At 35.3% G+C, this 15,460-nt stretch overlaps 1 protein-coding gene across 1 annotated transcript in view; it reads right to left on the bottom strand.

The window, feature by feature from the left end:
• npas3 (neuronal PAS domain protein 3) overlaps positions 1-15,460 on the bottom strand; it is a 341,558-nt gene that overhangs the window by 112,106 nt on the left and 213,992 nt on the right. The window contains exon 5 of the mRNA XM_016274094.1: positions 9,420-9,509. Coding sequence (XP_016129580.1) covers positions 9,420-9,509 — 90 coding nt within the window. The remainder of the gene's footprint in view (positions 1-9,419; positions 9,510-15,460) is intronic.

The raw sequence follows: 15,460 nt of genomic DNA, 5'->3' as shown, positions 1-15,460 counted from the left end.
TTTGTGTATTCTATATGGGGTTTGCCTTTTAAAAGTTTAAAAAATTTCTACTTGTTTTTCAGAGAAGACATTTCTGTCACTAACAAAGTGGTTGGTGAGCAAAGGTGGTGGCCATGTTTTGGAGCAGCACCTGGGTTTTGCAGATGGCTATGTATTCTTTGGCTGCTTATCTTTTTTCCCCATTATGTTTCTGTTGCCTAAAGATTCTTTGTTAGGATAAATTCAGATGATACAACAGAATGCACTGCAAAATGTCCTAAGACAGGAGAAATGGTGAAGATGAACTGTTCGAGCATTGGAAGACTGTATTTATAAGTGTTATACATGCAATGTTTTAAATAAAGAATTTGATATTTTGTAATTATTGTGTCTGTTTTAATTGAATGCCAGTAGTACCTATGTAGGGTAAAAATAAAATGAATTATATATAAAAATTATTATAAAATCTAATGAAGTATATTAAAATGAATTAATTACAGTAGTATACTGATGAATTGGATTTTCAATTCAGTAATTTACTGTAAAAATTACAGTTGGCAACTGTAAACCAAATACAGTTTGCTACTGTAAATCTTAATTACAGTAACTTACTGGCAACAGTGTTGCCAGTAAGTTACTGTAAAAACCCTTTGAAATGTCTAACAGTGTAATAAAATTCAATAATTATTCAGACACGCCACAAAAATATGTCCAGGTCACATATCACCCCAAAATCAATAAGATATATATATATAACATATATTATTTATTTATTTATAAAGATAACTACAATAATTTTACATTATGTATTATATGAAATATTCTATGAATTTATACACAAGTAATAATAATAATAATAATAATCCTTTAGATATTTTGCAAAAATCACATTTAAAAAAAGTTCATGACATTTTTAGCAATATTTCATATACTGTATCTTGATGCACATTTGTTATGAAAACTATGATAATACTAATACATTATTATCTGATTTATCTGTTTACAATATACTGTATATATATATTGTAAACAGAGAAATCAAATCATAATTTATTAAAATGCCTTAAAGGGTCATGAAACCCCAGACTACTTTTTCTGAGATTTTAGCAGAGGTGTTGCACATCATAGTAGACAATGTTAGCATCTGATAATTTTAATTGTTGGAGAAAACTGGTTAATTTTAAGTTTTTTTGCGCTATTTTCATCTTCCGGGTTTAAAATCTACATTGTGTTGACGTCACAATTTGTGACGTGGCAATGGACTATAGTACATCGATGATGCGTTGGTGTCTATTAAATTATTCATGAGACTGGGTGTTCTTATCCTATGAGAAGATGCTTCGCTTAATTATTCACAACAGTCAGCATGTGTTGATTTGCTATGACAGATGTTACAGACTGTGAGATGACCTCGCTGCACATTAACTAAGAGAAACGTTCATGGATCGAAGAAGAGTGTTCGGCACAAACGCAATTCATTCACTTGGTGAGCATAACCTTTTTTTTTTTTACAGCACTGTGACACAACCCATCAAAAGGCTTATAATAAATGCCACAGAATAAACCTTAAAAGTTCTCAGAGGTGCAACAGCGTGTTCATATAAATGTTTTCGATGCAGAGTGCAAATGGCTGTGCATTTATTTGTGTTTTCAACTCGATGGGAGCGAAATGAAACTGTCTGAACGCAAAGCTGTGTGTGTTGTCTGTCTTCCCTCTTCCGCTCCACTGTGCACCCCGCCCACTTTTTTTTTAGCTTTTTTTAAAACTGCGGTGAGAACTAACCAGTGCTGAAACGGCAGACTGTGAGATGACCTCGCTGCACATTAACTAAGAGAAACGTTCATGGATCGAAGAAGAGTGTTCGGCACAAACGCAATTCATTCACTTGGTGAGCATAACCTTTTTTTTTTTTACAGCACTGTGACACAACCCATCAAAAGGCTTATAATAAATGCCACAGAATAAACCTTAAAAGTTCTCAGAGGTGCAACAGCGTGTTCATATAAATGTTTTCGATGCAGAGTGCAAATGGCTGTGCATTTATTTGTGTTTTCAACTCGATGGGAGCGAAATGAAACTGTCTGAACGCGAAGCTGTGTGTGTTGTCTGTCTCCCCTCTTCCGCTCCACTGTGCACCCCGCCCACTTTTTTTTTTAGCTTTTTTTAAAACTGCGGTGAGAACTAACCAGTGCTGAAACGGGGGGTTTCATGACCCTTTAAGTCCTTCCTTAAACTTTGGGGTGAGATATGAGGCAGACATGTTCTTGGCAGAGATCCACCCATTCAGCTTCACTAGTCATGCAAAAGACGTTCAAAAGCATCACTTCAGAGGATAAATGACACAAGTGGGTGTGAACAAGAGAGCGAGAGGAAGGATCGAGACGCAGGGCGACTGACTCACAAAGATGTGATCAGACAATCGGCCAGACGTTTATGCTAATAGATTCGATACTCCTCAAGTCTCCCGCGGCCAGAGCGTCTGAGTGATGGGGAGGAGGACTGAGCGTGTGGGAGCCTCTGGCGGACACACTCGTTCCCCTGTCACCTACAGCACAGCAGATGTCTACATTCAATCCTCCCCTGAATGGAGACGGGGCAGAGGGGTCTACAGCCAAATGAAAGCGACGCCCTTTCTCACAACGGCAAAAGGAAGTACACATTCAGCTGCCTGGAGGCAATCCAGAGCCGTCACTATTGCCAAACGCAGAGCGGCAAATTCCTCCACCATATGGTACATTATACTCGGCCTTCAGATGTCACCATGCGTACTGTACGACGGCTAAGCTGGCGGTTACGGAACAGGAACGTGCTTAAATCTAAATCCTACGAGGCAGATGAGACCTCAGATGGTCGCTTTATTCCAGATGTATCAATTTCCTTGGATATCTAGTCCATGCAAGTGCATATGCTGCACTGGCAGGGGTGCCGGTTGCAAATGGCCATATTCCAGAAGCTAATATTCTTTTGGCCGGAATAATGCAATTATTATTTTCCTAGCCATCAGCGTGAGCACACGTTGCCATCTGTTACACAAAAGCAAACATACACATCTCAATTACAAAACAGACAGCTGCCCGTGTGCGATGTCGCACGAGCGACGCACCATGACCCGGCGACAAGGTCCTTTTTTCCAAAGCACCTAGAAAACTCAGTAAGAAAACCCCTAGCGGCACGATGTTATCGCCGCCTCTCAATTTACGTCGATCTCAGATGGTCGCTTTATTCCAGATGTATCAATTTCCTTGGATATCTAGTCCATGCAAGTGCATATGCTGCACTGGCAGGGGTGCCGGTTGCAAATGGCCATATTCCAGAAGCTAATATTCTTTTGGCCGGAATAATGCAATTATTATTTTCCTAGCCATCAGCGTGAGCACACGTTGCCATCTGTTACACAAAAGCAAACATACACATCTCAATTACAAAACAGACAGCTGCCCGTGTGCGATGTCGCACGAGCGACGCACCATGACCCGGCGACAAGGTCCTTTTTCCAAAGCACCTAGAAAACTCAGTAAGAAAACCCCTAGCGGCACGATGTTATCGCCGCCTCTCAATTTACGTCGACCATAACTACAAACCTGGCCATTAATCTGGGAAAGATGCTTGTGCATCCATCACGTATTAATTATTGGAGATGAACTAATCACCCGGCGCAGAAGTCAAGCAGAGAGGGATGAAAAACTCAGACAAGTGAAAAATTTGGCAACATATGCCTATTTACATACAGAAGTTAAATGATAACAGCTATTAGCGTGGCAAAAACGGATAAGCGGCCATCTGTTGACCTGAATAATACGGATGAAAAGGGGTGTTGCTTCGTTTACTGTCAAATGTAAAATCCTCGTTATCGGCCGAATCTGAGAGCGGAGTCAAAGACCGTCGAGATAAGAGAGTGAAAACACATCCGGAAGCACATTAACTGTATTATCGAAGAGCCGAGGGCAGGTGGTGCCATTGTTTAGCATCACGGTAATGTCGGCCGTACAAGAAGAGAAGCTCGCGCTCGCTGTAAAGATCTGCGGGCTTCTCCGGTCTGCACATATTAATCTAACACAAGGTGGTCAATGGCCATGGAGGGAAAAGCAATTTCACATCCTTTGCTCGCTGACCTGAGGAGAGCTGAGAGGAGGGGACGGATGGACAGAGGAGAGAACGTGGAAAAACATACTGAAAAGAGTCACGCTAAAGCACAGTCTAATATATAAAGAAACTTGCAAGCAGAAATATTTCTAAGTGAAACAGAATAATCAATGGAAAATAATGCAGGATGGAAAGAAGACTAGCATTTTATTGAATAATAAAATAATTATTATTCATATTATTATTAAATAAAATAGCTTGTTAGTAAATATAATATTATTTAATAATAATTTAATATATATATTTTTAGAATATATTATATAGTAGAACATTTATTATAATATATAATATATTACTAAATTAGTATTAAATGTTGTATTTGTTATATAATAATAATAACAATAATGTTATTATTATTATAGGATTGGATTTTTATTTTGGTTTAATTATTAATATTATTACATTTTTGTTTGTTAATAAGTGAAAATAAAATGAAAATAATAATAATAATAACATATTATTAACTATTTTATTCAGTAATAATGATAATAATACATATTTAATACCAAGTAATTAAATGTGTGTATTACTTTAGTTCATTACTATTTAATAAGCATCAATAACATATTTTTATACAATTTTATAACATTAACAACAAAAATATGTAATACTAATTCAATAAATATATTATATTAATACACACACACACACACACACACACACACACACACACACACACACACACACACACACACACACAAAACACTAAATATTATTAATAACAAATAATAACAATTATTCAATAATAATGATAAAAATAAATATTTAATACTAATTAAATATCTTAATGGAGAAAACTTGCATCCAACATGTGTAACCTAGGATCAACCCCAAGCCACTCTAAAAAGCATGCCGTAAATCAAACTGTCCATGACTATTGTGCAGCTGCTTTGAAATCACAGTAAGGTTCAGCTGATGTCATTACGGGGACAGAGGACTCCATGACTGGACGCTTCCTATCTACTTTCAAACGGATTGAGGAAGAGCTCGATTTAGAGATTAGTGCTCCTCTAGTGCCCTGCGAGGCCACAGTATCTGTCTGAGAGCAGAGCTTGGATTTGAGCAGCTGAGCGCTCGTATGATTGAGCCGTGGTGCTAAAAGGTCATGCTATCGACTGTGCCTAGTGTAACGGCCACAGTATGGTTCAAGCCCTGAATCTTTAATAACCTCCATCATTAGCTGTTAGGAAATCAGCGCTCACACGGAGCGCTCGCGAGAGATCTATTGGCTCTTACAATTGCAATGCAGGGCTGTAACTTACAGGGTTACAACATGTAGGGTTAAACGGCTATTTTCAACCATTATGCTAGATTAAAAAAAGGGTTCAAGGAGACGTGTTCAATCTGACCGATAGTACCACTCCATTAAAGCTATTCAGACCACATTTACTGCCATGGTTATTTCTGACAGAAAAATGCAAACCAGACTTAAGCTACGACAACCCTGAATGTGGTATGAATTAATATTCCCTGTATTAATCAAAGTTTAGTTATCAAACAGACATTTACAAAAAGATAAGCTATCCTGGTGATTACTTGCATGGCTGGAGATGTGCATTAACTGAGCGCCAAAGTCTAATTTCTACAAATGTTAATTAACTAACATATATTCATATATATATATATATATGAATTCATATATAGTATAGTACTACTAATTATTATTTTTTAATAACAAATACATTATTTTATTTAATAATAATAATGAAAATACTAAGTAATTAAATTATATGTTAATTATTAATTATATTTTTAAATTATATTAATTAATTATAATTACACATATTAATGTGTGTGTTACTTTTATATTACTATTATATTTAATAATAATAATAATAATAATTAAATAATAAATTTTTTTAATAAAATGTAATAATAATAATATTATTATTATTATTATTTTTGTTGTTATCTATCAACAAACAAAATATGTAATACTAATTCTACATGTGTGTGTGTGTGTGTGTGTGTGTGTAGATATATACAATTATAAAAATAATAATAATAAATATTATTTATTAACAAATGAAATATTTTAAGAATAAGTATAATTATAAATATTTACTACAGATTAATTAAACATCCTAATGGAGATAACTTGCATCCAACATGTGTAACCTAGGATCAAAACCACTCTACAAAACACGCCATGAAATCACACTGTCCATGACTATTGTGCAGTCGGTTTGAAATCACAGTAAGGTCCAGCCGATGTCATTATGAGGACAGTGGACTCCATGACTGGACGCTTCCTATCTACTTTCAAACGGATTGAGGAAGAGCTCGATTTAGAGATTAGTGCTCCTCTAGTGCCCTGCGAGGCCGCAGTATCTGTCTGAGAGCAGAGCTTGGATTTGAGCAGCTGAGCGCTCGTATGATTGAGCCGTGGTGCTAAAAGGTCATGCTATCGACTGTGCCTAGTGTAACGGCCACAGTATGGTTCAAGCCCTGAATCTTTAATAACCTCCATCATTAGCTGTTAGGAAATCAGCGCTCACACGGAGCGCTCGCGAGAGATCTATTGGCTCTTACAATTGCAATGCAGGGCTGTAACTTACAGGGTTACAACATGTAGGGTTAAACGGCTATTTTCAACCATTATGCTAGATTAAAAAAAGGGTTCAAGGAGACGTGTTCAATCTGACCGATAGTACCACTCCATTAAAGCTATTCAGACCACATTTACTGCCATGGTTATTTCTGACAGAAAAATGCAAACCAGACTTAAGCTACGACAACCCTGAATGTGGTATGAATTAATATTCCCTGTATTAATCAAAGTTTAGTTATCAAACAGACATTTACAAAAAGATAAGCTATCCTGGTGATTACTTGCATGGCTGGAGATGTGCATTAACTGAGCGCCAAAGTCTAATTTCTACAAATGTTAATTAACTAACATATATTCATATATATATATATATATGAATTCATATATAGTATAGTCTATTTTTGATTACCCACAGCACAAAAATGCATAAAATTGTCAATGCAGAAAAGCTGGCAAATTGCTCATCCAATTAACGATGAAAATAATGAACTACACCTTATAAATATGTGGCCTCTAGGACAGATTAACGAAGAAAAAGGTTTGGCAATTAAGATCAGGAGAGTTATGGGATAAGCTTAACCATGTAAGATAATAAAACCTACTTAGACTAAAGACTTTACAAGCACTTTATCAGCAGGCCAACCTAAAGATAATACCACGGAAAAAGAGCAAGCCAAATTCCAAAAGCCAGGATTTTGAGAATTAATCAATTATTTGATAAAAATCATCAATCAATTAATGCTGAATTAATTTAGAGTTTGCTTTAGTATTCTCTTCTACATTCATATCTCAATCCTTCTATCTAGCAGAATATTTTATTAGTCTTTTACAGCCACTGTTGCTTTTATAATTTAGAAGACTCAATATTTACAATGTTCAGATCTGACAGGTCATAGCAGCACTTGAACCTGATTGAAAGCGTATGTTGAGTATGGAATCATAGTGCACTGAATAGTATGTACAGCATACTGCCTGCTATTTTTCATCTGCATATTCTGTGCATACAAAAACAAATAAATACATAAATACTGTGCACAGTATACATAACGCATAATACTTTCTTACTTTATTTTTATGCAAAACATTTTATAAATCTCAGAAATGCATATCATTAATTTGCATTGAATCCAACTTTGAGCAAAAATATCCCAATTTTCAGAGTCTGAAAAAGTGAAGTATCATCTCTGGTTCATTTTTTGAACCATCCAGGTATTCTGATGCGTGTATACATACTACTGCCACTAATTTGAAAGTGAAAGTAAAATGCGCACGGCGCTTTCAAGCTATTTAAAGCAAAGGAAAGCGAGGAAAAGAGGGGAAATTCAAACAAACTAAAAACGAACAAATGCTTTACGCCGAATTGCCGCCATTTCAAAGTGAAAGTAAAATGCGCACACAGCTTTTACAAGCTATTTAAAAGCGAAGGAAAGAGGGAACGCCGCCGCCCCCGCGGTGATACCGGTATTACCGGTGTTGTCACACGTCGATTAACCGGTGAGAAACTTTCCTCACCGTCACAACCCTACTGTATACGGCATTAAGTCATTTAAGTATGTAAAATGGTTTTGCATTATGCAACGATAAATGTTTACAGCAGTTGTATATGTTTTTGTTAAATTCAGGTCCAGTTAAAATATATGTAAAAAAAAAAATATTTTCAACTAAATAAAATTGAGTAAAGCAAGTTTTTTTTAATTGTGAAAAACAGTGTGTAAAATTCAGGGAGTCCAGGCATAAACTTTTTTTTTTCCAATTTTGAATAAAGCAAGTCTATGAGATTAAAAATCGAGTTTAGAATCACCTTCGGTTTATTATGCCAAACTAGAAAGCTAAGGTTGAACTGAGTGCATGGCATTGTGGGATACAATATTTCATGCAATGTGACTTTATACTGAATATTCTGAACCCGTGTCATCCAGGTACGTGCAGTCTGTGCACAGTATATATAATGAATTCTGTATTTTTTTTCTTCAAAAATAGTAGTTAGTATGCCAATTTATACTGTACACTGAATCCAATTTTGAGTAAAACTAGCCTTTGAGATTCAAAATCGAGGTTGGCATCACCTCTGGTTTGTCTGTCCAACTAGAAATGAAAGGTTGAATCGAGTGCATTGCATTGTGGGATACAGTGTGCTCAGGTAGTATACTTCCCATTTTGGACCCTCACGCTGTGAACCGTATAAAAGCTGCATAGCGTTTTCTTTCAAAATTAGCAGGTAGTTTGCCATCCTGAGCACATCCAAAGCGATTCCTTATCTCTGATAGACAAAAACGAGTTAAACTGTTACAGTAACGGGTACAGTGAGAATCTTGACGGCACTTGTGCGGTGGTTTTGATCCCTCATACAAGACCATTCTGATGATTTGTGTGGATTTTTCCACCACCGGTGAACAGAAGCTGCCTGTTGTGCAGCCGTGTCTAGTTTGATTGAAGCCTGCTAGCACTCGAGATGAAGCTCAGCTAGACAGAACCTGGAGTTCTGAAGGTCACTTTCTCACCGTCTGACCTCGCCGATCTGTCTGTTTATTGAAAGGCCCGGGCACGAGCCAACAGGAGCGGAGAACGTGCCAGCATTACAATGAGAACATCTCTCCGGCGCTTAAAATATGCAGTGATGAACGCAGCAAATTAAACTGCAGCTAACAAACCCGCAGGAGTTTATCTAACACTAATTTGTCCAGATTCTCTTCCGCACCGATGGACGAAAAGAGATCGGAGAGTGAAAATCTCACGTGCACTCACCTGTGAAAGCCCCAGGTATATGGACACCGTCTCTGAGATGTACAAAAACCTCCCCTCCTTGTTTAGTGCAAATATAAATCCATCCAGGGACTGTGGAGGAAACAGAAAGAGAGAAAGAGAAGAAACAAGTCAGGCGAGAGTCTCAGAAATAGCTTATTCCTCACAGCTCAGAGAGGGAAGCCATCAAGCCCAGAATTGCAAACAGAACCGCATCCCGTGTGGAAACCACTGACACATCATTAAAGAGCAACAATTACAACGTCAATTAACAGCTTCGGATCACAGACGCCTTAACTCTAAGGGACGGTGTGAGCGATACATAAACATTATTCATATCAATAAAGGTAGCGGAGTTAATTTTTTCCAAACCAGTTTTTTTCCTGCTAACTCAATTTCATTGGTCAACTCAATCACACAGGCATCTGTCAAGAAGTTTATATTTCAGAAAAACTATGGATTGATCATATCGTGATAAACAGTAATGTTATATATCAGGATGTGCTACCATGTCAGCCAACATGAAAGGGAAATTCACATAATTTTTACTAGAATGTGCTTTTAGTTATTATGCCACCCGCAGTTGGAATCAGCTTCCAGAAGAGATCAGATGTGCTAAAACATTAGTCACATTTAAATGCAGACTCAAAACTCATCTGTTTAGCTGTGCATTTATTGAATGAGCACTGTGCGATGTCCGAACTGATTGCACTATATTATATGTATAATCGTCTTCTTAAATTCATTTTAAACCTCTTAAATCAAATTTTTTTTTTTTTTCAAAGTTTTTAAATTCCTTGTTTTATTGTTGTGATTATTGTTTTTATTTTATTTTATGTAAAGCACTTTGAATTACCATTGTGTATGAAATGTGCTATACAAATAAACTTGCCTTGCCTTATATTTAACTTAAAATAAAATCTTAAAAAAACATTAATGTCAACTGAAATAAAATAAACGTTAACTGAAATAAAAAATATATAAAAAAATACTAATAAAAGAAAAAGAAAAAAAATGCCAAGAAAACATTTCTCATTTTCTTTTAGTGTACTTCATGTACTAAAACAACAAAGTGAAACTGAAATAAAGAAAAAAACATTAAGTATTAAAAAAACAACAGAGCAATAAAAATCACAAAAACACACAAAATAACTAAAACTTAATAAAACACAAAATATAACATTTTAAACTAATTCAAACTATTAATAAAAATATAACAGTATTATACTAAAATAATGCTGATGCATAACAAAAATAACCAAAAACTGAATTCATTTCTCAATTAAAAGTTATTTCTCACTAAGATTTCTTTTCAATGCAACATAGCAGCGTGAAGAACACAAAACCACATAAAAGCTAAAGTGCTTGATTGTGAACAAAATCACCTGTGATTGGCTAATGACAGACTGCAGCTGCAAAATCACTTTTTATTTTGCATGGTGTGAGCCGCTAGCACAGCTTGGCAAGCAGTTGTGTTTTCAGTGCCATAACAGTTTTGCCGCCTGCCTCTGCTCGCTCATTGAAAATGACAACACAGGCTTCATTGGAAAAACATGCTTGTGACGAGATTTCTGCAAAAGGATATTATGTTGCTTCTTTCATGTTTCACAGCACTTTAAAAGCGAAATGTCCTGTGAGTGGTGCTAAAACTTTGTTCAGTTTTATCTGAAACATAAATCTGGCATTGTTGGTTGTTATGTGTATTTAAATGCACTAAAAGGTTAATGCTATACAGTGTTTGAAAATAACGTACCACTAACACTAAACACTACTATAAACTCAAGTGACAGTGTTAACAAAAGCGAATACAACATAAAAACACATTTGCTGAAGCAACCAGCTTTCTTTTATAAGTGCAATGCTGTACTAGGTGAGCTACCGAGCAAGTTCAGAAAAGCTATACATATGGAGATAGTTATGTGATGTACATGTTAAACTGTGCTAATTATTAAAAATAAAGCACTATGGTAAGCGTGTCATAAAATAGTGTTGTGAAAATAAGTCTTTATTAATCTAAAATCTCGTTTTACTGCCTCTAGTGTTTAAGCTGGAAACTGCAGTGAAATGCCAGTATCGATACGTTTTTGGAGTTTTGAAATATCTGAAATGAAAATACCTGAGATGGCTTGAAGAACACGGATAAACTATATACAGGTATTGCCGTGGTCGTGTGTTTATTGTCTTCAGTTAAGTGATCAGTTTCTATCTTCTTTTTTATTCAGCTATGTCGATAAATGGATGTCTTTGTCCATATTAGGGATTTCCTGGAACGTCATAAGCTACATTACTTTTGTGTGGCATATTTGTAGTTTTTGCAGAAGGGCACCCTTTGACTTGAGTATGAATGAAACAGACTTTACATATTACATAGTAATCCTTACACTGCCCTATTTTGGGTAAAAATAGATAAAATAAACACTTTTTTATAAGTAAACGTATGCAAGTTCCTAAATTTTTCTCCAGTATTTTACAACAAGAAGTTTTCACTAATGAACAATATACCTCATTGTCATGTTCTAGCCATGTTATATTTATATTTCAACAAAAATATCAAATTTTATGCCCTTAATGTTGTAGCAGTTTTTCCCCAGAGTATAGAATATCGATATTTTTCAAGGTATCATCAAAAAAAGTGAGAACTTTCACTATTGTGACGACAACACCGCTATATACTAATGTTAACGGTTAAAAGAACATTTAATGCGTAATACCATGCTTAGCAAGCACCGCTAATGAACAACTCCAGATCACAGATGCCATACATAAATACTCTGCAAAACAAAGTCTGATTTATATCGATAAAAGTCACATTCATAAGAAAAGAGCAGCTGTGTTGGGTCATTTCTGCATTACGTGTGCATCTTTAGGAAATGTGGACTAAAGGAAGCCTCATGGTACGGATATCACTGCTGGAGGTGCTGCTGTTGGGTCTTCAACAGTCAACAATTAAGACACTGAGGTCACATGGGTTAATTACATATTGTCTCCCACCGCCTCAGATAATCTGTAGGGTGATGCACCCCGGGCGAGAAAATGCCAGAAAGGAACGACAAGAAAACAACAAGTTATTATGCACAATGTCACAGCTGATCTGATCACCTTTTTATGAAAATCAGGTTTACACAGACGGGGTGGAAAAGCATCCCTCTCTCGTTTATTTGCGAGTTTAAAGCAGCATCGGCAGCTGGCGAGAGAGCGTGCGGTCTCTACTCGCCTATAAAACAGCACAGCCTTGGGCTATTTACAGCGTGCTGATATGCAGCTGACAACAGCACGTCCCACGGCGGCCCGCTAGCGCATCACTTCCTCCCTGAGCACGCATCTGCTGGAGGTGATGTGTTAGACTTACGCTTTACATTACACCGCGCTAATGCTAATACTAGCCCATTATATGGCACTTTACATTTGAAATGCTAATATGCCAATATAGATGCGTTAACATAAATGCTACGCTAACACGGATGCTTATTTACATTACTTACAGCAACAAAAAGCTTCAAGGGACTATATTCTACACATTTAGCATTTAATTTTGCCCCTGAAGTCCACTTAAAATATCAGTCAAGGTTTCCTGCATCATGTTTGTACCCTCTTGCTGACCCTCAGGGGCCGTTCACACAGAATGCATTCTTGTTTTTTATCTAAACAATTTTTTTAATTGTTGGTCTACATAAATATGCCCAAAACAAGCATCTTTATTAAGATGTGTCTTCTTTTTAAGTAGTTTAACATTTATGGGGCATTTTAAAACAATAGACCAATTAAATTAATCTTTCGCATGTGCAAAAATCAGTGTTCATATTAGCAGTATGGAATAATAATTGGAACTAATGTCTTTCTGGTTTATAATATATTCTGTGGGCACAGCTCCTTAAATTTATTTTTTTAAAATACATTTTTAAAATACATTTAAAACTTCTGAAATATAAATTTTTACATTGAGATATGTATATATGTATATGCATACACACACATATATATATATATATATATATATATATATACACACACAGTAAACCAGAAATATTGTTACAGTTAAAAAAAATATTTTCTATTTTAATATCTTTTAAAATGTAATTTATTCCTGTGATGCAAAGCTGGATTTTCAGCATCATTGCTCCAGTATTCAGTGTCACATGATCCTTCAGAGATCAGTCTAATATGCTTTTTTCTCTCTCTCAAGAAACATATCATATTATTATCAATGTTGAAAACAGATGTGGTGCTAAATATTTTTGTGGAAACCTTGATATATATTTTTAAAGATTTTTTTTGATCAATGAAAAGTAAAAAAAACCCCAAAAAAAACAGCATTTATTTGAAATCTTTTGTAAGTTAACATTATAAATGTCTTTACTGTCACTTTTGGTAAATAGAATGCATCCTTGCTGGGTCCTAATTTCTTTAAAAAGAACTTTACCCTTAATTTTTTTTAAAATGTAATTTATTCCTGTGATGCAAAGCTGGATTTTCAGCATCATTGCTCCAGTCTTCAGTGTCACATGATCCTTCAGAGATCAGTCTAATATGCTTTTTTCTCTCTCTCAAGAAACATATCATATTATTATCAATGTTGAAAACAGATGTGGTGCTAAATATTTTTGTGGAAACCTTGATATATTTTTTTCAAGATTTTTTTTGATCAATGAAAAGTAAAAAAAACCCAAAAAAACAGCATTTATTTGAAATCTTTTGTAAGTTAACATTATAAATGTCTTTACTGTCACTTTTGGTAAATAGAATGCATCCTTGCTGGGTCCTAATTTCTTTAAAAAGAACTTTACCCTTAATTTTTTTTTTTTAGGTAACATTTTTTCTTTTTGAAAACCCTTTCAAATGTAATTAATAAATATTAATTATAATATTTAATAATAATTACAATAATAATAAAAAAAAAAAACTCATTCATATGTCAAATCACAGAAATAAAATGGTTTTCATGTTGAGTATGTATATATATATATATATATATATATATATATATATATATATATAACACATAAAAATATTAATTAATATATTCTAAAACAAATCCCAGAAGACACTGAAAAATCATGTTAACCAGTTATGTTCATTCAAATATATGTTAAATTACAGAAATAAAGTGGTTTTAATGTTGACTTTACATGTTTGGTCTTACTGTGGACATAGGCAAATTTAAAAAATAAATAAAACCAATTCATTGCATTTTTCTGCCCTGAAACTACTATGAAGCTATGATTATTTGCTTCAATGTAAGCACTTGTTAGATGCTACAACTATAGTCCACAAACCCTCAAGCAAGAACACACCTGCCTTCCAGTGCTACAGCAGTAAACATGGTCTGTAACTCAGTAGCCTTGTGTTTTCTCTAACAAAGGACAAATATACGTGAGCTGAAGGACACACAAGCTGGTAAACATCAATCTAGTCACTGCACCCCGGCCAGAGCCACCGCACGTCCACATTAACACACACAGCGGACGCCAGGCGAGAGCAGCCTCAATGACTATTAACATATCATTAACTATTAGGTCAGACAAAATGAAGAGGGAGTGAGAGGCAGAGAGGAGCGGGGCAGCTGGCGATGGGGGAGATGCCACATGTTCATCTCCCCCAATCTCATCCCTCCTTCCCTTCCAAACTCCAACAGCCTCCATGATGAACAACTACAACTGCAATTAAGACTTCTCACAGGGCTGGCCAAACCTGAGCATGAGAGCATGTGGACTGCTCTCACAGGTACGGACTCCCACATGGAGTGTAAATTAAGACTTAAACCTCTCTCAAATACATCATAGTTTGGAGAACACGGGCTTAAAAGCACAGTAAACATTATTATACACAGTACTTGTTTTATTTCAGTTGGCAAGGGGAAAAACTGTCTTATTTTGACCTTGATGTACTAAAAAATGAAATGTAAAACTAAAATAAAAATTAATAAAAAATATACATATACATAAAAAACACAAAACACACAACAAACATACTAAAAATTGAACTAAAATTAAAATGAAAAACATAAAAATGAAAACTAATTCAAAATTAGTTCAAATTTAGTGCAC

This window comes from Sinocyclocheilus grahami, unplaced genomic scaffold, assembly GCF_001515645.1.
Source record: "Sinocyclocheilus grahami isolate Dianchi unplaced genomic scaffold, SAMN03320097.WGS_v1.1 scaffold84.1, whole genome shotgun sequence".
Taxonomy (NCBI): domain Eukaryota; kingdom Metazoa; phylum Chordata; class Actinopteri; order Cypriniformes; family Cyprinidae; genus Sinocyclocheilus; species Sinocyclocheilus grahami.
This window is presented reverse-complemented; position numbering and strand designations above follow the sequence as displayed.